This window comes from Bactrocera oleae, chromosome 6, assembly GCF_042242935.1.
Source record: "Bactrocera oleae isolate idBacOlea1 chromosome 6, idBacOlea1, whole genome shotgun sequence".
NCBI lineage: Eukaryota > Metazoa > Arthropoda > Insecta > Diptera > Tephritidae > Bactrocera > Bactrocera oleae.
Genome location: NC_091540.1, coordinates 45,516,609 through 45,540,917, shown reverse-complemented (window position 1 = coordinate 45,540,917; position 24,309 = coordinate 45,516,609). Strand labels below are relative to the sequence as shown.

The window sequence follows — 24,309 nt, the reverse complement described above, 5'->3', positions numbered from 1 at the left end:
ATAAAATAGTTACCTAACGAACATATTCAGAAAATATGCCTGAAAGTGGATTTTAATACTTTTTCTATATGTATTGAAAATTTCCAGGAAACAGTAGTTACTTTTTGTATCATAAATAGTAAATCCCAAAATAAGGTTTGGAATCATAAAAATGTCTTTAAAATTTTTTTTAGTTCTGTTTACATCTTATATACATTTGTCTTTAAATTATACTTAATTTTTAGGTTTAATGAGATTAAATATTCACTACAGTTTTTTTTTTTTGAATATTTGGAAAGACTAAATATTTTTTATTTTTAACAAAAATAATATACTCGAATATAACCACAATATCATATAGTGAAGCACGCCCATTAAGCCAGACCGCACTTGTAGACCTTCAGCGGTGCCCAATTTCGCATATCACATTGGTATGTTTTATTTTTTATTATTTTTATTTTTTTTTACATATTTTTCAATATTAATTTGTATGTTTTTCAATAATTTGGCAAAAATTTCCGACTATTTTCCTTGTGCGTTTCCTTTCTTCCTGCCCACATATCCTGTCAATTCGCACTCCAGCACCGTACGCGCTCTCACTCTCTCCGCCAGTAGTTGAATCTCTCGTCAACTCATTGATGCGTAGAAACATTTGTAAAGCTCGTTTTTGTATTGAGAATAACCAGCGCATGCACACGTATCTATGCGTATGTATGTGTGCTTCTATGTGTGAGTACGTCGACTGCTTTTGTGTGCGCGCTGTGCATGTGTGAGTAGGCCACACCTTGTCTTGACGCTGATTGGTGTACCAACGGAAAATGGATTGTTGGTGTGTGAGCAGGGCTTCAAGTGTTGGTGTTGCCATCAATATGGGTGCTTTATGCATATAACGTTATTATTGTTGCGCGCTTTGTGTTATATTGGTGCTACTAGTGTATTTCTCTTGCTGTTAACGCGCTTACGTTGGGATTAAGCGAACACGCATACAAGAACTGCAGAGGAACACCCCTAAAGTGTAGTTGAGGCAATGAAACCGAAACGACACTAGTGAGCAACACCAACTGCGCAAACCGTTGGTGGGTGGGTGGTGTACATGTGTGTGTAGCGAAGTCAAACGTCGAGTCAACCAACCCACATTCACCACATCCGCAAACTCACCCCTGCTGCTGGTGTGCTTTTCGCTTAACGTGGTTGGCAGTGGGTGTGTTGGCGGTGCACAACATGGCAGGGGGTTGTTCGGTGTGGTATGATGCGGCGACTGCAATCGGGCTGCGACAGAGCCCGGTAACTGGGCAGGATATGCGCGATTTGGTGACGGAATGAAATCAATTGTTACGTTGCCGTGCCACAGATCGGTCGCAATCCGGTGTAATAAAGACGAACGTGCAAAGTATTCCACACAAAATTATATTACAAAAACAGCAGTCACTGCTACGAGCTTAAGTGTTTGTTGTAGTTTTACATAATCCACATTATACGTTTAGGCCTGCAGCGCTACAGGTGCAAACCTAAGCCAATATCAGTGAATAATACTTGAGCAAAAGTACGGAAAATAGAAACTGTTCAGCAAAGATTTTCACAATCGAAAATTTTCAAGTGACTTTCTATTGACAAGGCACAGCGCTACTAAAGAGACTACCAGACTAAATTAATTACATATTATTCTACTTAAATATAGATAAATCTATGCGCAAACATCACGCCAATACGCGTACGCATTTGAAAAATATATAAATAGGTAGTGCTGAAGTGCTTGTGCTGCCAACGAACAGTCGGCGTTCCAGCGAAGGCGGCGGCAGCGACCAAAGTTGTCCGGAAGTCGAGGTGTCCGGTAACGGTAACCGGTTCCGATCGTCATTTTTCCCGTTCCTTTTCCTGTTCCGCCAGTGTGCCAAAGTAAGGCACCATCTAGCCTGCCCGCGCGCCACCAGAGGCCAGCGCGTACATACACATGTACGTTTGTGTGTAGCATTTGAAAGCGCTCACCTATACATAAACACTTAATATATATATTACAAATACTAAGGCATTGCCACATATAAATAAATTCACATTCAGTGAATGCGCGTTGTTACATTTGAAATAAATTATTTTGAAGGAGTGTCGGTTACGGCAATTCACATCTTTTGCTGACCGCCCAACAAATATTTGCGAGCGCGCATTGTTCCAGCGCAAGTTTCACGTGGGCATTAGAAAAACTTTTGTGTGACGACAGCGGCTGCAGCAACAACAAAGCGCTCGTCGACCAAATTGTTGGTCTCCGGTGTTATTACCTTCCGGTGTGACCGACAAAATTACACATACAAATATAAATATTTGAAGGATTCGGTTGCGGTTTGACGTGAGCACATGATTTCACATACTAATTTTGCCATTTTATTGCTCACAAGTGTGTAAACTTGAACGCTGTTAAATCTTTTTTCAGCTATAAGTTGATTTGTTCCTTCGAATTCTCGCAACTTTTATGGCTAATTTAAATTTGTGAATATTTATGTCGAACAAAATTGGATTTATACCAATTAAATTGTGCTATTCGCTTTTAGTAACTGTAGAAAAATTATAAACTTAATCTTGTTTAGTGCAACTCTTTGTGCAAAGTGAACTGTAAATCATTGTCAGTGCATTGCGTGTTGTTTAGTGCAACTGCGCACATTTGCCGTCGGCAGTGTGCTGGATAACGCAAAAATTGCCGCCGCCCATTTGTGTCCTGGTGCCATGATGCTTGACATTAAAACATCAGCTGATTATTTGTCACGTTCGACGGGAAGTTTTAGCAATTTTTCAATGTTATTCGCAGGTGAGTTCCGTAATATATCGAAAGGCGATTTAATTTCAAGCTGTTATGATTATTTAGAATGGGATACTATTTAAAATTATTTTGTTTTTTTGAATATATGATAAAAAGGTTTACATTCTGTGATAAAGTGTTTTTTTTTTTACTTTTTATGCTATTTAATTGATGATTTTTATGAACTTTAAAGATGGGAATCATTATATTTTTATGCCAAAAATTCAAAGACTTAGACTATCTCAAGTCTCAGCTTATAGTTATTTTCAATAAATATAATTAGATAAATTATTTTGCTTCAGTGTTTACTAGAGAACTTTACGGATATGTGCAAAAAAAATTTTCTAAAATAAAAATTTTATCAGAAACTTACATAGTTTTTTTCTATATATTAGTAGGCACTACCGTTCTAACCTGAAATATGTAATGCTTCAAATATGCGATATAAAATATATATTAGAACTAGGAGATCCGGCCACGCGTTGTTATGGCTTTGTGCATTAAGCAGTATTATAATAAACTATTCAATGCAGTGAAAATATTAATTACGAAAACGTTATTGCCGGCTGAAGAATCCAAGTGGTTTTACTTGAAATCGACATAAAAACAGTTTTTAATGGAAGAAATAATGAATTTTCGCATTGGAATTTTAATTAAAATTATGTTTAAAATTATTATTTTTTTTTTTTTGAACATATGTTTATGTTTAGAAATATACCTATATTTTTATTTATAAGTTGTTTTAATTTTTCATAATTGAGATATAAACTAACCTAACTTTCAAGTTCGATCAAACTGGACACACTGTGCTAAATTTTACTAAAATTGGTCCGTAGCTTTGTAGTTACCGTGGATAAAATGTGACACGTAATTTTTATCTAACTATATACTTTATTTGGTTCATTAATTTGTCATACTGTCAGGGTTCAATCGACGTTATGTAGTATAGGAGTTCTATAGAAGGATTTCGAAATTAATTTTAAGCAAAGTGAGAACAAAAAATTAATATGTAGCGCTAATTGAAAATTAAGCAATAAAGAAAGACCAATGTTCAGCCGATATGAAGTCCTAGAATGATCACTGATATAGTTTAAATGATAATGAAGTTAGGAACAGTGATTTATGGAATAGAAAATTGAGCTAAACATACCTATAACCAATTAATTTCCATTTGACTCTGTTAAAGTATGTGGCGCCGGCAAAACCACACATTTGATCAATCTATTTGCTATTTACTCGTAAAAATATGTTTGATTTAATGAATAAAATATAACTTCAGAAAGTTTAACAAATATTTTACTTAAAGGAATGCGAATGAAGCTGTTTAAAATGATTTTTATTATTTATTTGAGCATTACTATCCGATTTAGCTAATTTTTGCAATAAGAGTACATGTATGGTATTTGAGATAAAATGTTTTATATGTATATTAAGAAATGTTATACAATATGTGTTGAAATAACTTTTCAAACACAATAATTAGATGAAGCTTAGCTTTAAAACACTACGCAGTTTGCAACCCTCAATTTTCAACGGCATTGACCAGTTTCCATTGAATTTTGGTATATTTATATTCAGCATGCTCATATAGTACTTTCTGTTTTACTTGTTTACTATATAAGTCTAGCATTAAAATTTTTCTCGATTTTGTTACAGATTCTTCGTACAAATCCTCTTGGGGATCGCATGGTTCTACGCAGTCGCAAGGTAAGTTAAAACACATTCTTTAGACACGTCACGACATTTATTGTTATACTTTTGCTGAATATATGTGGAGAGCATATTGTATCTTACGATATGTGAAATAGTATAGACAATAAAAATTGTTTGTAATTTAAGGCCTCCTTTTCTCTTCAACTTAGCTTAAGGCTTTTAATTTATCCAACACTGTAAAAACATAATAGGGATTGAGATTGCATGAGGGCACCAAATGCAAAAGTGCTATACCAAAGCGATCACGAGTTCGAGAAGACCCCAATGAAGATTTATAGCAACTTTAAGTGAAACAAAGAATTTGAAGTATCAAACTCTCGTGAATGACAAACAAACGAAAATTGAGCAAACGTTTTACGAATTTGTCTTTTTACATGCCTCTTACTTTGGAAAAACAACAAAGAAATAGTTAATTTTATGATTGAAGAGACTTTATTAATTAACAAAATTTCACTGAAATATGGGTATTTATTTGTAATATGATAGCTGGCATGGGATTACAATTATTTTGCTACATTTTATTGCTCTTATTAGCCTCGATCTCCTAGCGGATCTGACATACTTTTTCACGATAAAGCTGCAATGGGTCTCAGGACATAGTGATATCCTCGGGAACTGTGTAGCAGATTAACTAGCCAGAACAGGCACTACCCTACAACTATATTTCGATAAAGAGGGCATATAAATGCCTCTGGCAATTTGTAGATATTGAATCGACAAACATAGCTGAGCCTCAGTATGAGTACTAACAGGCCACGGTCTTATAGGCAGACATGCGAGTAGACTTGGAACGTCATATAGCGAATATTGTAGAATCTGTTAGGAAGTAGAAGAGGAAGAGACTTTAAACATATTATATGCGACTGTATGGCTCTCCATAGGAAAAGAATCGCAGCCATCTGTCGAGAGTTTCTTGACGACGTCTTGGAGGTTGCACAGATAAAACTTGTCTTACCGATGAAGTTCATCAGAAGTAGGGGGTGGTTCAGAGAGAAGCCAATAGAGTGAGAGGACTTTGGTCCCCTAAGGGCCTAGGTGTGTCAAAATACAGCCACTCTACCTACGAATCGCACACTTTTCAGCAATTGAATTTTTTTGCGATTGTTTTGTTTGTTTGAAAGGATTTTGCAATGCCTAGGGAATCCCCTAATAAGTTAGAATTTTTCATTTTCTTAAGTAATAATAATCTATAATTCAATATTACTAAAGTTTCGAAGTGCTTAAAATTACTGAAAATCATCATCACCACTGTACAACTTCTCAAGCACTGTAAAACTTCTAAGTGCCAGTAATGAAAAATTTTTTTAGTTTCAAAGTTTCTTAACACCTGTGGTAGAACGCACCCATTTACAGGTTCACACCCGATGGTATAATATATATGAATATGTATATGTGAGTGTGCATGTATTTGCGTATATGTAGTTCAATAAATCGACGCCTACCAGAAACACACGGTCACACACACATACACATCTGTTGAAATGACAGCGCAAAGGTGTGAAAATCATTTCGTGTATTCGATTAGTCCTTGTGAACACGCACATTAAAGGCGTTGCCTATTCATGTGTGTAAACTTAACCCAATGTATGTATAGAAGTAAAGAAACACACACATATATGTACATAAATACCCTGCAAGAAAGTGTCATTGACAGCCGTTGGCTAGCAATAAATAGTTTCACACCATTGCAATATTTTCCAAAAGGGTAGCTGGGCATTATTAATGCGCCTAAATGGCTATGCCCTTCTACCCCTTAGTTACCTTAAAAAAAAAACATACATACGAGTAGATTTGTGCATTTTGTTCAACTTCATTCGACAATTTTCTACAATGGGCTCACTCAAGCGTGCAATTTAAACAAATCGACAATCAATAACAACAAATAATATTTTCATTCAAATGAACTTGTACTTACACACATAAATGCATATGTTTACACAATTGAATGACTGGTTGAAAGAAGTCGTAATCTTAACCTGAAACATGGGTTGTGCATGTAAATAGTATCTGCGCATTTGGGTTGGGCGATTTATTTGAAGATAATGACGTGTTAAGATGACTGTGTATGAAAGCGAATTTACTTAACAGATGCAGGAGTGAGTATAGTTCTTGGTTTGTTGATTGACAGTTAGTGGGCAGAAGGGGGACATATTAGCTCTTTATGTGCTCGATCGTACTATATATTATACTATAAGCTGACTGGCTAATCAGATGAGTTACTTTTACAAATGAAATAATTAAAATATAATACTCATATAATAAGTACTAATTTATGAGTGAAGGATTATACCAGAGATACTATTTGATTACTATTTTAGTAGAATGGTCTTTATTGTAGAAATAAGTAATATTTTTTCAAAAATGTCTGAGTTTGCACGTCATAATTTTTTCTTTTCAATTATTGAAATAAAATACGTTATAAGCCGCGACTGGGATGGTCCTCAGCGAATGACTTTTAATGGCTTTAATCTACTTATGGCGCATTCGCCCGAAGCGGCTATTTCAGTTTTGAAGTCAGTTAAAATTATGCTAGAATGTGACTGAGCATTATATTGCTAAAAAATTAATTAATTTTCTGCTCTCCGGTCGTTTAAGACGAATAGCTTCACGTAGACTCCTCAAAACCGCCAAGTAGTATGACTTATTGACCGTTTGACCCCGTGAAACGATTTTATGATGAACCACACCACGGTAATCAAATGAATCGATGGGTATCACCTTACTTTCTGACCGACTTTGACTAGTTTTTTCGGTTTTCTCTCATTTTTGTAGCGCAATTTGCTAGATTTTGACCTCATATTCATAAATCGTCAGTCGCGTTGACAAGCATCTTAGTTTGGTAAATGATTCAGGTTCTCTGGTATGAGTCTAACATTGACACGCTTCATACCCAAAATATTAACCAAAATGTGTTGAGTCGATCCCTAAGGGAGGTTAAATTTTCTGGTATCTCTCTGATGCCAATACCACGTTTTTAAACACTGTTCCTTTAACTTTTTCGTTGCTATCGTCTTTAACAGAGGTGGACTGACTTGCATGAAGCAAGCTTTCGATAACTTCACTAAAGGCTTTGTGCCAATCAAATACTTATGATCGTGAAAAAGTAGACACCTCAAAACTATTTTGCATCATTTTTAACGATTCCATAGTCGTGATTCCATTGAAAACATAAAATTGCAGAAAACTTTGTTACATTTTTTCTATGGTAGAAATTGCCGGACAAACTATCTGAGCAGTAAACAAAGAGATGCTAATTAACATATAGAGATCAAACTTCACACGAACTTAAAAAAGGTTGTACCAATCCAGCAATTTTTTTTATCGATTCAGTTCGCGCGCAGTTTATATGGACCAGTCCAGGTTAAATTCAGATCATTGGTACAATTATATTATTATAGGAGGATTTCAGTCCAACATTTAGCATAAGTTTTTCAACAAAATAATTTTTATGTTCTTAAAGTCCCTCTTGTTGATAGAGTTTATGCAAGCACCCATTACAGCCAAATTATTTTTGAGATATTCAACAGGATAATTGGGGTTTATATAATAAACGGATCTGTATTTAAATTCGGGCACCGATTGCCGATATTCTCTATTCAATGGCCCTTTTAATTGAGATTTATTTGTATTTTGTAAACATTTAAATAATCCTACAGCAGTGTAAATTTGTGTTTTGCAAAAGGATTCTTTCCTCAAAAATTGAAACCATAATTATTCTTCATATTTATTCTAACTCTTAGCATTTAATAAATTTTTTGCAACATTTCACATATAATGTCATTCTTATACATCCCTACACATAAGTAAGTGAAAAAGTTTGTATTCAATCACAGCATGTCCTGTGGAGTTTCAGCTTCGTTGCCTGCGACTTACAACATAAAGCACAAATTGTATGGAATACGAAAAAACCAAAAGTTTGGCTTGAACACCATGCCACACCACCACCCCACTTTGTATTGTGCGCGCTTGTCGCTTGAGTGGCATCACAAAGGACATCATCAGCGACATCACTGTCACACCACATCACACCAATTCGCAATGCTAGCATACATACATTGTTATTGTTGCACAAAGTTAACTGTGATTGCGCTTTTCGTTGGTGGCTGCGTACATTCGTGCGTTGTTGTACGCGTGTTCTCGCAAAGTGACAACCAAAATAGAAAAATAAAAGCACGAGCATGTTGTTTTTGCTGTTGCTGTGTTGCTGCTGGCGGTGTCACAGCTGTGTGTCATCGCCTGTGGGTGTAATTTCTATAGCGCCTACTTTTGTCACTTCTTCTCGCTTTTTTGGCAACACAACAACTTTCAGTGTTCTTTGGCTAGCCGCTTTGTGTTGGGTGCGATTGGCTGTGTTGCGCTCGTTGTTTGTGTTGTTGCACGTTTTGTTTTCGCACTGTTGCGTTCTGGAACAATTTTAAATTGAATCGCTTGCGGCATTGTTTCATCGCTTTGTAATCACAATCTATTAAAAAGTTCCTCATGCCAACAACCTTTGATTGTGATTTTGGTTTTGTTTTTGTATTTTTGGTGTTTGTTATTTTGAGTGTCATTTGGTGTTTGTGCAATCTTCTGAAAAAGGGTATTTGATGCACAGCTATGTGTGTGCACATAATATAGTGTGTTTGTTTTCATAGATCGGCTTGCGGTTGATAAGATATTAGCCCTGAGGTGGCTTCTTAAGCTGTCAGTCATAATTTGGTGATTTTATGTCACTTTGAAGAGCTCTCTGCATGAGACATGACCATCGAAAGGGGAGAGTAATTTGGTTATGTAATTTTAAGTTCTATTACGGTTTGGTTTTCAGATGAGAGAAGAGGGAAATATATTTTACTTTATTTAAATTTGTTTACAACGCCATATTATTCCATGGTTTATTTTCGACATAGTCTTTTGCAAAAAGTATTAAGATAAAGTTTTAGAGATCAGTTTCTGGTCATTCTTTCACAATTTTACCTTGAGTGATTTTATAATCATATTCAGTTTTATACTACTGAGCTGTGGTTATAGGGATTCTCCAAACCTATAAGTCACCATATGGATTCTATGTTCCATCTCTTATTTTGTTATAACGGTATTTAAATTAAAATATATTTAGCTTAGCACCAATTTGGACCAATATTTTTGTTTTATTTCTTGAAAAGTTGTAAGGTATGAAATTACTCGCAATTTTTTATGAGATGGATCCTATGGTTTTGAGTGAATAAATATTATCGACCCTTTCTCTATACAAGTAGTTTTCATTGTTTTATTTGATGATATTCGCGAACGAACGTTCACTAATGAGTACTAAGTAAAGTTAAGGGCTGTTCACATTGTACTATATGGTACAATTCACATATTTGAAGTATATAATTCATGCTTTGATGAAACATTTGTACATTCCTTGTTACCTCGGCTTGATTTATTGTAAAAACTAATACCGTCATTGCTTAGCTTCAGAATTAATCAAAAGCGTCTCTTTATGGTTTCTAATGATTCCAAATTCGAAGTAATGAAGATCTTAGCGCTGGAATAAAATTGTAACACCCAGTAGGAAACGTCGGAAATCCTATAAAGTGTGTATATAAATGATTAGCGTGAAGAGCTGAGTTGATTTAGCTATAAATGTCTATATATACGCGAACTAGTCCCTCAGTTTCTGAGATATCGATCTGAACTTTCATACACGTACTTTAACCGCAAGAAGTTTCTCATTTGTCGAAATCGTCTATATCGGATCACTATAAAATATAGTTATTATAGCGATACAAACTGATCGAACAAAATTAAGTCCTTATTTTGAAAAATTTTTTATTTGATAATATATTATATTTTAACGAAATATGACATGGTTTTTATCCGAGACAGCTCGAGAATCTCCGAATAAATTGCTCAGATAGGACAACTACAGCATATAGCTGTCCAACACACTGACCGATCAACATCAAGATAAATATCTTTTTAAACCTTCTTATGATATAAGAAATGCATCTGTGAAGGATATTATAGCTTCGGTGCGACCGAGGTTAACGTATTTTTTTGTAATTTTTCTTTCTGGTATCTACAAGTTGCAAAAGGTGAAAAATTATCTTATATTTGACACAAATTCTTCACTAGCACACGAATAATATTTACTAAAAAAAATCTTAGCTGTTGAACTTAAAAGACAAGAAGTAAGAACACAAAATTAAGAAAATGCGCTAATTAAAAGTTTTTTGCGTTCTCTATTAGTTCTATTTAAAATTAAACTAACTAAAACTAACCTCAAAATGTAAAATACTAAGTTTCTCTTTATTTACTTTTAGGCTACAGCTCAAATGCACTAGGCAGCGTGGGCGTGAGCGTTGGCAAGTCTTCGCTTGATCCGCATTCGCATCTCAGACAGCCTGGTAAGTAAAAAAAAATACATTTTTTAACTGCGAATAATTTGAATACGCTTTATTTTCACTTTACGCTCGAAAAGTATGAAAACTAAAGTGATTTCGAATATTTTATTGCCACAGAATAGTGAAAGTATGGTATTTTATGCCACATTACTGCATGCGAATATCATTGAGTGCCACTCAAGAGAAAAACTTAAAAAAGGAACAAAAAACAGAAACAAATACTTTAAAAATGCTTTAAAAGCGCTGCAAAACGAGTAAAATCCATTTGCGACGCGCGTGTGTGTGTGTTAAAATATGGCCACAAAACAATGCGAAATCAAAGCGACATTGACACAGAGACGTAACAAAAAACGACAGGACGACAACAACACTTAGGCCACCACACGCATCAAGTAACTATTGTTGCAAGTGAATGTGTGCAATTGTGCGCAAGGTAAAACACTCCACTTTAAAGTGTGCCCAAATACTCGAAAAGCAAAAAATTCAACACAAAAGCCAAGCAACTTCGTATTGTGAGTACTTTGAAGGCTGACTGACTGGCTCACTGGCTGGCTAGCGCATTGAGTTTGCCACATTTTATAAACATATTTACATGTAGAAGCAAATCAAACCGAAATTCGCCACTTCACAGACACTCGAAAGACAAATAAAATGTTTTATATTTGAGAGAGAGAGAGTGTAAAATGTGGAGGAAAATGAAACATTACTAAAAGCGGCCGAAATGAAACAATTGGAATTCTATAAAGCGTTCTCAATTAAAGTTGAAGCTGTGGCTTAACGGTAGAAAAAGCATAGATTAGGTGAAGCAGGGGCGGTGGCAATCAGGGAATTGGAATATATAAGTGCAATGAAGTGTAGAGTTGAATGCGTCCTCGCAAAACGCGTTCATGAAAGTTTAGTGTTTGGGTTAGTGTTCATTTGCGGTATCTGGCTTGTCAAAATTGACATTCAATGCATTTTGATTTTTATGCGGCGAATATGAATGAGAAAAAATACAGTTACAGGCGTAAAATATGTCGAAATGTCACGAAGACATACGCGTGCCATAGCGGACAATACGTGGCACGCGTCAGAAGGTCGTACAATGACTAAAACTACTAAAAGCCGAAACTGACTTTTGTTGAGATTTCAATAAAGAAAGTTTTTCGGCCTGGCAGAAATGCATAAGAAGGCAGTGAGGTGTGCACATACCATACTGTGCAGATATGAAGCTATATTTGTTTATTATCGGTTATAGCATGGGTGAGTAGACAGATATATTGAACAAAGACTTATACGAGAAATGCATTGTGCTTCGGACAGGAAGCTGCATTGACAGGCTTCATGCCTACAAGCAGAAGACTATAGCAAGTATAACAAAAAAATACGATCTGCAAACGCGTGCTGAGAGTCAGACCAGTAATTGTTAAATAATAAATGCGAAAAAACTCGACGCGTATTAAGGAAATGTAACCTTCCTGCAGCTATTGTACAAGCCATTAGCGAACGGCGAGCACACATTATTGCGTTTATTTTTGCAAATGCAATTGCTTTCCGCTGAGCCTTTACATATGTACACACATTTATGAGTATAAAATTGAAACAATGCGAACGCTGAAGCCTCAACAGTAATGCCGCTTAATAAAGTCGCTGGGCAAATTTTAGTGAATGTGTGCCTCATGAGTGCTTACAAGTGGTTGTGGCAGGATATGAAAAACATAAATACTGTATTTCAACGTATTACTGCAGTTTCATATGCAAGCACACTTTCGCATACATATTTGCAAATTCATTTAGTCGACAATAGTCGCAATGTTGGGCAACAAGCTAAAAACTTTCAAGCATCATATGCTTAGAAAACAACACTCAAGTTTCGGTACTCGCAAATGTATTTTCGAAATACATTTAGGCAACTGTCGAGTGCTGCGTTGCGTATGTAAAACTTACTAAGAAGGATATGCCTGTATAAATGTGTGACCAGGAGTCCTTGAGTACACTTACACACGTGCCATTTTTGTTTAATATAAATAAATCGGAAACGCTTGCAGGCCGTAACGGAATGGCACTAAGTAATGCATATTTTTGTATTCCGTTATAAATTAAAAAAAGAAGGAGTAAGTTCTTTTTTAATGTGAAATGGGAATATGCAGAGATTTGCTTATTTTATTTTTTTTCACTTCTATCAAAAGTAGACTTCCTAAAATAATTGCGAAAATTCTCAGATCCTGAAATGAGTATTTTTTACAACTAAAAATTAATATTAAGATATGCAATAGATGTATATTTAATTAAATTTTAAATGTTTATCTTCGTTAATAGAATAGTAGATTTATCTTAGAAATAGAAAAAAAAGCTTTATTAAAAAAAAATAAAAATTAGTTCAAGAAGCAGGCATGTTGACCCAAATGTTAATAATTTATTAGAGACGGTCGCCAGAGCTACAACGTAAAAAATATTTAAAACAGGAGTCGTTCGACAGGTTTTTACCATGAAAAAAATTTTCATGAATCGTATTTATCCCAATTGTGAGATAACACCAAATGAGAGGAAAGAAGTTCGGCCGAAATAGTTAATTCCAAACGGAACCCAAAATAATAACAGAAGGGTTAATTATAGAGAAGAATCAAATTGAAATGCCTGTACTGAAGAATGATAAAAACAGCTGGGGCTGATATAGTAAGAGTGAAGCTATTTTAATTCGACATAATATAGCCGAGTTGACAAGAGAATATATATGTATAGGTATATGAAATAAAAGTGCATAGCACATAAGATTATGTGGTGTTCGCTAAGCTTCGATGAACGAAGTATTCACCAAGAATTTCTTGTGTTTTTTCTCTGGACCCCTCGAGGTCTACTTTTTACGGTAAGAAAATGTTAACGACTGAACTCTCGTTATGTAACAAGTATATTCTGCTAAAAAGACAGATACGGCCATGTAGAATTGAGTCCCGCTAGCATTACCCTCAATATAATCGAGAAATATCTTTCTCACTGTGAGTTCCTCTCTTGAAAGGTTTACTGTTCTTATCAAATTTAACTCGGGCTAACACAAAAACTAAATTTTCACGTATTGTAATACAATACTTTATTATCGCTTTCAAATTAGGCTTATGAGCCAACACAAGCATGCTCACGTTTAACCTAATTTTCTTACATTTGCTATAAGTCTCGGCTGGGATGGCCTTCAGTGCCTTCGGCGAGTTTTTGTTTTTTCCGGTTTCGGCTCATTTTAGGAGTGCTATTCGTTGTATTATTAGACACTACTTTTTCGATTACTTTTTATCGTCATCAACAGAGGTGGATGGATGAATCACACAATTTCAAGCAAACACATTTTTTTAAATGGTAAAAATAGTCAGACAAACTTTTGGCGTTATAATCAAATAGCTGCCAACCACATAGTATTGACATATGAAAATCAAACTTCACACGAACAAGAACAAGAAAAAATGTTAACTTCGGTTGCACCAAAGCCATAATACCCTTCACAAATACAAAAGATCCCTTACAAGAATTTGATTCTGTTTGTATGGCAATTATAAGCTGTAGTGATCCGATCTGTACAATTTATATGGATATTGCAATATTATCTTATATAATAACCCACGCCAAATTCATAACCCACGCCATCACATAAAAAAGTTTTTCATGCAAGAACTTGATTTCGATCGTTCAGTTTGTATGGCAGCTAAATGCTGTATTGGTCCGATGTCGGCCTTTCCTGAGCAGCTTCTTAGTGAGAAACGAATGGGTGCAACATTTCAGATCGATATCTCAAAAACTGATTAACTAGCTTGTATATATATAGACGGACGGACAGACAGGCAGACGTACATGGCTAAATCGGCTCAACTCGTCACGCTGATCATTTATATATTTACTCTATAGGGTCTCTGACGTTTCCTTTCGGATGTTACAAACATCGTGGCAAACTTAATATACTCTGTTCAGGGTATAAAAAGTTGTACGAGTTTTGGGAAAAAAAATTTTTTGATACGGTTTACGTGTGCAGTTTAAATGGTCCGACAAAAAATTTGATAAGATGATATGTGTATATATCGCTTAATGACTTTCAGCAAACAAATTTTTTCTGGGTTCCCTCTCTTGCCATAAACAAGTTGTGTTTTATGTATCTAGTTGGGGTGCTCCTAATAATTTTGAACTGAAAATTCGTTTTTGAATGGTTACTGTGATAGAAATATTTAACCAGCTTTAATTTTTTTTATTAAAATGTTTTTCTTACATATTATTTTTAACACAAGCAACCACTGCGTTACATTATTACGTAAAGTAACATTAAAAAAGTTGCGCGCATACAAAACAAGGTATATTTTCATGTGAATGCCGCTATAAATATATTTTTCATATATGAACTATGAAAATCAAGTATTTACAATATTTATTTATTTAAATTGTTTTTTCCAGATCCATATCAAATGTTTGGGCCTACCAGCAGTCGACTAGCCAGCTCTGGTGAGTGACGTAACCTTATATAATACATATGTATATGTACACAAGTATTACTGAGTTGTATGTAAATAGTTACTATATTTAGTTGAATGTTTTAGGCGCGTATTGGTTTTAAAGTCATAAAAGCATAAAGATGCAGGTGTTGAGATTAAATTTGCGCACGCACGCCAACAGCTCAAACACACTCCAATGTGACAACTTAAATGTCAAGCGGCTGTCAAGTGTGCACGTGCACAACTTTGGAAAAAGTATCGAGCCAGCTTACTGCCTGGTGGCTGCATTCAGATGGGAGTTTACCCCACGCATTTTGCAAGTTACTAAAGTTGCTTTCTAGGTGTGTGTGCTATAAGTTAGTTAATAGAAAAGCTACTTAAAATTCACTTGCAACATGCTATTACGAAAAATTCTTGCAATGCTGTACATTTGCATAAACATATGTACATTCATTCGTATGCATGCAGCTGAACGAAATTCTTGAATATATTTATTAGTACGAATATTATACAAATCCCGATTAGGTGTAACCGAGCCGAGTGTGTGATTTTTATCACTCAAAAGTCATTGTCTCTGGCAAGCGACCACGGCGCTGTCTGTCTGCGTTCAGGGGGTTCCCCCGAAACACCTTTGAATTAATTATAGTTTGACGCAACTACAAATTATTTGAGTTACCCTTGTAGATCGCCATCCATTACCGAGTGCGCATGTGTGTGTGTGTGGCGTGCGCCGAACAGACAAGGTGTTTTGTGAAATTATCCCTTTCGTAGTCCGAACTAGCTACAACTCCATAGGGGTGTGACCTGAATTGAGTTACTTGGGTATGCCTGTGTAAGTCATCATGATTCTTTTTCTTCTTGCGCTTGTAAAATTATCATATTTTTATTGTGTACAATTTATTTGTATTTTTTTGTGTGTAAATCTGGCGCACGTGATCTAGAAATTTATCAGTTGACTTTTGTGAGAAATTATTCAAGTTTCTATTTTCAGGCAGTGTGAAAGGGTTTGGCGCATTATATGAAAGGGTTATGTGTTAGGTGGCATTTAATGGACTATTATGTTTGGTTACATGGTTCCAGATTGTAGCTGTCATCAATTAAAACTCATTTTGATCGAAATAAAGAGTTAATGTGGCTCGCTTCAAGTTCATTAAAAATTCATAACGTATGCCTTTTTGTGTGTTGCATAAAAATATAATGTTTTGTGGGCGTGGCTTACTTAAACAAATGCCCATTAATCTTAACAACGTTCGGAGATTGCATAGAACATTGTATTTACTCGCTTAACGGCCAGTTTACATTTTAAGTTTTTATTTTCTTAGTCCAAATTGTATTTTTATTAAATCGTTAATAAGTTCCCTGTGAAAATTTTTGTGGGGCGTATATATGCGAAGTGATCAAAGGGTGCATAATTTCCGTTAGCAAGACAGTATAGCCCTATAACCTAATTAGAAGGTACCCAAACTAAAGTGTGAGCTTTGCAGTATTTTTCACAAGTATCGCCTGAATGCTTTCTGTCGGAACAAGAGCAGCAACAACAAGAGTAATCCAATGAAATTTATTAAAAAATGCCATTTACGAAAATTCGTTTGATTACACTATTTTTCCATGATGTTCAGCGAACTTTTCGCATGCGATTAGATCAAATTTTTCTACCTCTAGCCCTACACAAGTCGTAGATCCCTACACGTTATGCATTTAGCATCATCAATAGTAATGATATCGAGATAAGGATAAGAAAAAACACCTGAAAGAGACAAAGCTTTCGCGTGTTGTCTTATATGCTTAAAAATGATACGACGAAAAAGGTTCTAGAGTAATAACAGATATTCTTATTATCTTCCTATTTTTGTAGATATAATTGACACGTTTTATAAGTTTTTATTTTAATTCCATACATTATTCATTTTACAATTTTGAAGGATATATTTTGTATATGTCTGCATCGGCCATTAAAGTTGAGTGCTTTACTATAATTGGATGACCTAATCTAAAATTTTAAAAGCTGCCAATAAAGTTCATCACTATTTCGGATGCATATTAGGCCTAGTAGAACCTCCATTGGTCTGATAAAAAACGTATAGTAAAAGTACACAAGTTCCAACATCAACCAAACACCTCACCATAAATCCGAGATGTAAATATAAGAGAATACCTAATCGCAATCAAAAAAAAAAAAAAAAAATGCGGAAATATCCACGAAAATGTTTAGTCTTAACAGTAAAGACTCTTTCAGAACTTTAAAGTAAAAGATGAAATTAAAAAATTTGAAGAAACAGCAACAAAAAGGCTGTATCGCGACATATAAATGAAAAAATTTGGAACGATAGATAAAAACTAAACTTAACTTTTTAATAGTGATTGGAAATAAAATAATATGTCTGGCAATAGATCTTTTCGATCATTCAGCTGGCGAAACCCCTGCCTTGGGAATCTCATTTTTCAGCATCCGACAAATTTTAATAATTAGATATTATTTACAAGTAAGGAAGTTATAGCTGTCTGTGTTGAACCAGTTCGAACAACAGGTCCTTGCTATGACAATCATAAGTCCTTGGAAATTCATCTAAACCAATCGGGTGGAAAAAAATAGTTAAATAGTTTTATATTTAGATAGTCCTGGGCCTGATCGAAGCTTTTTTTCTTTCAAAATTTAACAAAATGGCGGCCTCAGGAAATTTTTTTCTAGTTGAGATTAAAAGTTGATCTTAAAAAATCGAATTTTTTGAAAAAGCAAAAATCCTTCGATCCGAGTTTATTATGTATTCTAAAAGCTGTAAAAATTGCATTCGAATCTAATGAGCGGTTTTCGAGTTACAGTTGCCACCAGTTCAAAAAACATTGTTTTGAGAAACACGCATTTAAAGTTTTTTGCAGCTACCGCTAGCGCTAGCGTGCGTTCTTTGTTACTTGTCGAATAACTCAAAAAGAAATTATAGGATCAACTCGAAATTTTCAGAGAATATTTTCAAGATATTACACTTAACGAAAATTTGAATTTTTGAAAATCCTGAGTATCCTTAACCCCATAAGCCTCACTCTGGTGTATGCTTCGTTCAGCACACAAGCACTCTCTTGTACTACATCTTAATTAAAATAGTTGAGAATTACACAACAACAAGATAATTAATAGAATAGCGGAACGAAAAGTTTAGTGTTGATTTGAAATTTCTTGCTCCGCTGCGCTAAACGTATGTGATGCTTCACTCACTTCTCTTTGCTCAATAGTGAATGGTTCATACACCCTAACCACTATGCGTTAAACGTTTAACGCAACCTTTTCCGAACTCCCATTAAATGCTTTACTTCAAACTATCATAAATTCTGAAAGATGTTAAAAACAATGCTCTGAGCTTTTTCTTCTAAGAGTGCAATATAATACAAATAAAAACTAAATTTAAATGCTCATTCATATTCTGAATTCGTCTTTTCCATATCGTCGGTAAGAATTCGAACTTCAACAACTAGTTAACATATTTAAAAATATACTATCTGACACAACAATAAATGTGCACGTTATGTCCTAGTTAAAAAATCTTGAAATATCCCTTACAAAACTCACGTAGAATGACAATCAACGTATTCAAAGAATTTTGATACTGAAACAATATCTTGAAACCCTTTTTATTTATGGAATAAATAAAAAGCACGAAAGTTGTGGCCAGAACGATGAAGCAAACGGCACTTTTGGCAACACAAGCAACGGCAATGAAGTGTTCAAACAGACAAAAGTCACATTAGCCAAAAGAGTTAACCAAAACATGAAATTTAAGAATACTCAGGTACATAGAAAAGTATATTTCAAATGTCCCACTTCTACATATTTTATTTCTGACAAACAGACGAAATAAACAAACAAAAACAGGTAAGACATAACTTGGCTGACTGCTTGGCATATGCTGACCTTATTTTGCATAACCTTTACAACCGTGAACCACAATTGCGAAATGTTTTTGACTCGCCAACCGCCAGCCGCCAACAACCAAACCGACTACTGCATATACATACTTAAGGCTTGGTATATGTACATTTGCATGGCTTCGTCAGCTAAGCGCGTGCATGGAGTTGTGTTCCAAAAATCTATACTTTCTCCAACCAAGTCAACGTGCAAAACGCCATTTTATATCGTTCTCGTCTCCCCTAAAAGCTAACGGAATTAGCATAAAAATGTCCTATCGCGCCCACTAAAATTCCGTCGCGACAACCAAATTGTGTCCATGTGCGGCACTACACTACATTTATGTACAACTGCATATATGTATGTGCGCTTGCACCTTACATATAAAGTTGGCTGGACTGTGAGTGGCCTGCCTGGTTTCAGTTACCTCGCAATGGTGGCACGTTTGTATGTTCGCGTGCATTTAAAATTGAGCTCCATTTTGATGAACCTACAGACTGACTTGCCAGAACGGAAGGACGGCTGTCTGAGTGGGTGGTCATGTTGCGCTTTCGTCTTTTATGTTATTCACATTCAATTTTCCTTCTTGCCACAGCAGGCTCTTGTTGTTTCTTAAAGTTGTCGTGACTTTTCTAGACCTGCACGCTAGCAAGGCGTTGTACTTCAGTGCGAAGTGTCAGTTTGTACTTTACTGCCTCGTTGTACCTTGTTGCTGGCCTGCTTACAGTCCCTACATAGTACAAGCGCTTGAGCGCTTGTGTTTATTCTCTACAGTTTTAGTTCCACAAAACTTCTTTTTTTCACTGCTCTTTCCTTTTTTAACTACACTCAAGTTGTACTGTCGTTACGACTATGTGTAAAAAAAGAGAAAATAAAAGAATCGTGGTAAAATATTGTGAAAACTCATTTTCAGCTCCGGTTTGACTGCCGTGCGCTTTCGCTCTGATGGTGGCAAAAATGCTGTTTTTGATTAATTATGGCTTCCTTTTTACACGGAACCGCTTTGTTACAGCAGGTCCGGTCCGCTCGGACTACGTGCTTTCGACGCTTGCTTAGGCCATGCCGCCGAGTGACGTTGGCAGCCAGGCAAATTTCGCCTTGCTGTTGCTCCTGCAGTTCGGAATTAAACTTAAATGCACTTAAGCATGCAACATGAAAATTATTGCAACTTGCTTTGTTCAGATTTACTTCTTTGATATGTGTTGTTGTGAAAGTTATTGCTTCACTTTAGTTTAATATTTTTTATTTTGTATATACTTTTTATAACGGTGCAGTGTACTAAGTGAAATCGTAAGATAAAGAAATTAAGGGCGTTACTTGAGGAGAGTTCCTTTTTCGGTGCTTATAAAATTTTAAGAGAGATAGATGACTAAAATTTATAGAGGAATATAACAAATTATTTTTTTTTTATATAACATACTTCGTTGCTTTGTTCCTAGTGTGTTCTCGTTATTTAAAACAATTATTTAAGATTTTATGACGTCACTCTTTATATTTTGTATGAAGTTGTTTCTGCCATAGAAAACTTTTCACAAGAAGGTCAAGTAATATTACCATTATTTTCCATTATTTTTCTAATAGATGCATTTAGTTCTCTGTATCTCGCGTTATACATATAAGCGCTATTACACAGTTCTGTTACACTAGTTAAGAGAAGATACGCCCTATTGAACAGTTTCTGTTCGATCAAGTCGAAAACGCCTGCCAGGCGACTGAAAATGTGGCTAGTGTTTATGGTCCTGATACTGGTTTCGTCGAATCGATTCCAGTAAAAACAATTGTCGAAAATATCGATAAAATAACGGAAATAGCCTAGTCCTGCGTTCATCATGTAAGCAGTGTATCAATTGCTCAGAAGCTAAACATTGCACAAAAGACCGAATCATCTGCAAATCGCAGCAAAATTCATTTCTGAACAGGAAGGATCCTGGTGATGAAAAGTAAGTCAGTTGCGACAACGTGAGACCAAAACGGTCGTTGTCGAATCGCGATGAGCCGGCTCAAACGGTAGCCGAGTCTGAATTGACGATCAAGAAGATTTTGTTTTGTGTTTGATGGGAAATATTTTAAACCAACCAATGGTTTCCATGAGAGTGGCATAATGAAACTATTCAAAATGGTAACAAGTTAATAAATCGAATCATTCTATGTATGTTATCTAAAACATTTAATTTAATGCAAAAATAATGATTTATTTAACTAGACCTGATACTATAAGTTTTAGGAAACTCTGAAGATTCCTCTTAAACTGTACATCATGCTTACAGAGAAGATTTCGTATTAATATCTCTCTAGTTCAACAATTACATGCCTATTTGGGTCTGTTAGATCTAACAAGAGCAGTATATTGATTACAATGCTAACATAACATCGACATCGACAACAATTTTTTGATATAAACACACAAAAATTTTATTAAAATATACTTTTTCTGTTTTTTGATAAAAGCAGTCTCCATCATGCATTTCAGAACGATTTACTTGTCACTCTAAACTATGTATCCTATGAAAGATTATCATTTCTATCTCTATTCTATGAGAACTTTTACTTTTTACTTATTTTATATATACACGTATCTATTACATATGCATAAGTATATGTTTCAGATTCATCAGAAATCCACTAAAAAAGAGTTTCTGCTATGTACGAGTTTTAGAGGCTAGTCTGAGATATGTAGATATATTTTAATATGAAGTAAATAATAATCAGCTCATTAATCAAAAATATTAAATAATGTGTTAAATATTTATATAATATTTCATAGAACAAAACATATAATTATTTAATTGAGTCACCAAAAATGTTGAAGATGAATAATAATACAGAATATTGCTATTATTTACGCCATGCTTTTCAAAGTATAAGCAATCATAAATCGCTTAATCATTTGGCAATTAGGTGCTTTGTGGCAAACAGTAAAAAGCGCTGAAAAGGAGATCGAATTGAATTCAAGTACGAGAACATACCCAGTAGGAAAAAATGTTTGCACCTTTATTACCAAATGTCGATACTCATTTACTGGTTGAGTGAATATTTTAATAGAGTTACATTTTTCAATGAAAAGAACACGTTTTCGAAACAACTTTGACAACGACTTTGACAACTATTTTTTTATAAACTTACCAGTCCGTTTTATATGCCTTCGAGTTAATGCTGAAAATCATTAATTCTTATTTCTTAACCGGTTTCATACTTCTCGCAATGAGCATGCGCAGCAATAAGGGATGAATAATTCTGAATACACTTAAGTCCAAATGAAAAAGTCAGCCCCAAAAGAAAGTGCGCTGTGTCTTTTAGTGTATGTCTGGGCATAGCTTGACTGTATGAATGATTGTATGACATATAGATATGTATATAAATATCTATGGTTCCTTTTGTTATTGAGCCTTTCATGCCTTTTTAACACCACTCATGTGTGATAATGCCAACAGCATCATGAATATTGCGTTAATTGCAAATCACCGTAAGCGGCGACGGGCAAATAAGAAATAAAGAAAGAGGGTCTGTCTACAGAAGAATTGTGAAGATGAAGAGAGTTAGAGTAATTCAGTTTAGAAATCTTAAAGCTGATTTGAGAAGAATTTGCACGTACTATTTACGTAGTTTATAATTTGTCAGTAATAAAGAGTTCTAACAGAAATATATAATATTTTCTGTATTTATTTCTGTACACAAATATGCCTGTATGTATATGAAGAAGTCAATTCTATGTACCTATACTTCATACAAATATATGTCTATATATTTGTAAAATGCGGGAATGTTAATAATCTATTGTTTCTCATGATTTGCAACATTTCGTGGTGACCTGGCTGTTAATGGCTTTTAAATGTGTTTACAACATAATTACTTCAAATAAGTCAAATTCATTTAAAACACTTTTCTTTTTAGCATAATCGATTTCCATTTGTCACTACTCTCTCGAAAAAAACCACATATGAAGGCAACAACAAAATATCGAACTGCTTTCGGCAAAAAGATAACCTTTAGACTCTTCATTAAAATGATCTTAACTGATTAGAACCTATTTGATTTAGTCAATGCATTTTATTTATCCAGCGGCTTGTTCGATTCGATATTTTCTCAGTTCAGCGAAGTAAAACGCGGATTTTGGCTTTAAGTCCATCACTTTATAGAAGTATACTCTACTGACATAGTAACTTCGCTTTCAATAGTTTACTTTGCTTTCGATGATAGCTATCAAGTTAGATAGCTAAAGAATATTTATTTATGCTACCAAATATCTGAACTTCCTAAACAATGTTGTATTGCTAGCTCACTAACAATTAACACCTGGGCTGAAAAATCCCGGTCCTTACAAAGAAAACACGGTTTTTTTTTCAAAATTGGCTTTATTTATCAATATAATATCCATCAAGAGCAACACAATCATTCCAGCGTCGCTCTAACATTTCAATACCAGCGAGCATTCTTTTTAAGTCTGCGAACAACCAATCGTCGATGAGAGCCAAATCTTGAGAATATGGCGGATACGGCAGTACATCAAAGTGTATTTCATGCATTTTTATACTCTCGCAACTTGTTGCTTCAGAGTATAATAGTTTTGTTCACCTAACGGTTGTTTGTATCACCTAAAACTAATCGAGTTAGATATAGAGTTATGTATATATAAATGATCAGGATGAAGAGACGAGTTGAAAACCGGGTGACTGTCTGTCCGTCCGTCCGTGCAAGCTGTAACTTAAGTAAAAATTGAGATATCTTTATGAAACTTGGTAGACATGTTTCTTGGTGCCGTGAAACGGTTGGTATTGCAGATGGGCGTAATCGGACCACTGCCACGCCCACAAAACGCCATTAATCAAAAACAAATAAGTTGCCATAACTAAGCTCCGCAATAAGATACAATACTGTTATTTGGTACAAAGGATCACATTAAGGAGGGGCATATGTAGTTAAAATTTGTTTTTTTAAAGCGAGCGTGGTCCCGCCCCTAATAGCATATCTCCTAAACTGCTAAAGCAATAATAACAAAATTCACTGGAAGAAAATGTTATTAGCACCTCTACCTACAGTGTGAAAATGGGTGAAATCGGGTGTAGAAGGTTAGCACTAACTGAAAATAAGGTGAATTCAATAAAACTACCACCATCTAATATG

General features: G+C 34.9%; 1 protein-coding gene across 2 annotated transcripts in view; it reads left to right on the top strand.

The window, feature by feature from the left end:
• The window catches only part of Ets65A (DNA-binding protein D-ETS-3), an 81,320-nt gene that overhangs the window by 35,541 nt on the left and 21,470 nt on the right, over positions 1 to 24,309 (top strand). The window contains exons 1-4 of one of the 2 annotated variants that reach the window (XM_014239738.3): positions 1,318 to 2,776; positions 4,424 to 4,474; positions 10,765 to 10,848; positions 15,253 to 15,300. In XM_014239738.3, the coding sequence (XP_014095213.1) occupies positions 2,695 to 2,776; positions 4,424 to 4,474; positions 10,765 to 10,848; positions 15,253 to 15,300 (265 nt within the window). In that variant the 5' untranslated portion in view covers positions 1,318 to 2,694. Of the gene's footprint in view, positions 1 to 1,317; positions 2,777 to 4,423; positions 4,475 to 10,764; positions 10,849 to 15,252; positions 15,301 to 24,309 lie in introns of those variants that run through there. The other variant, XM_036372299.2, reaches the window with a different exon arrangement.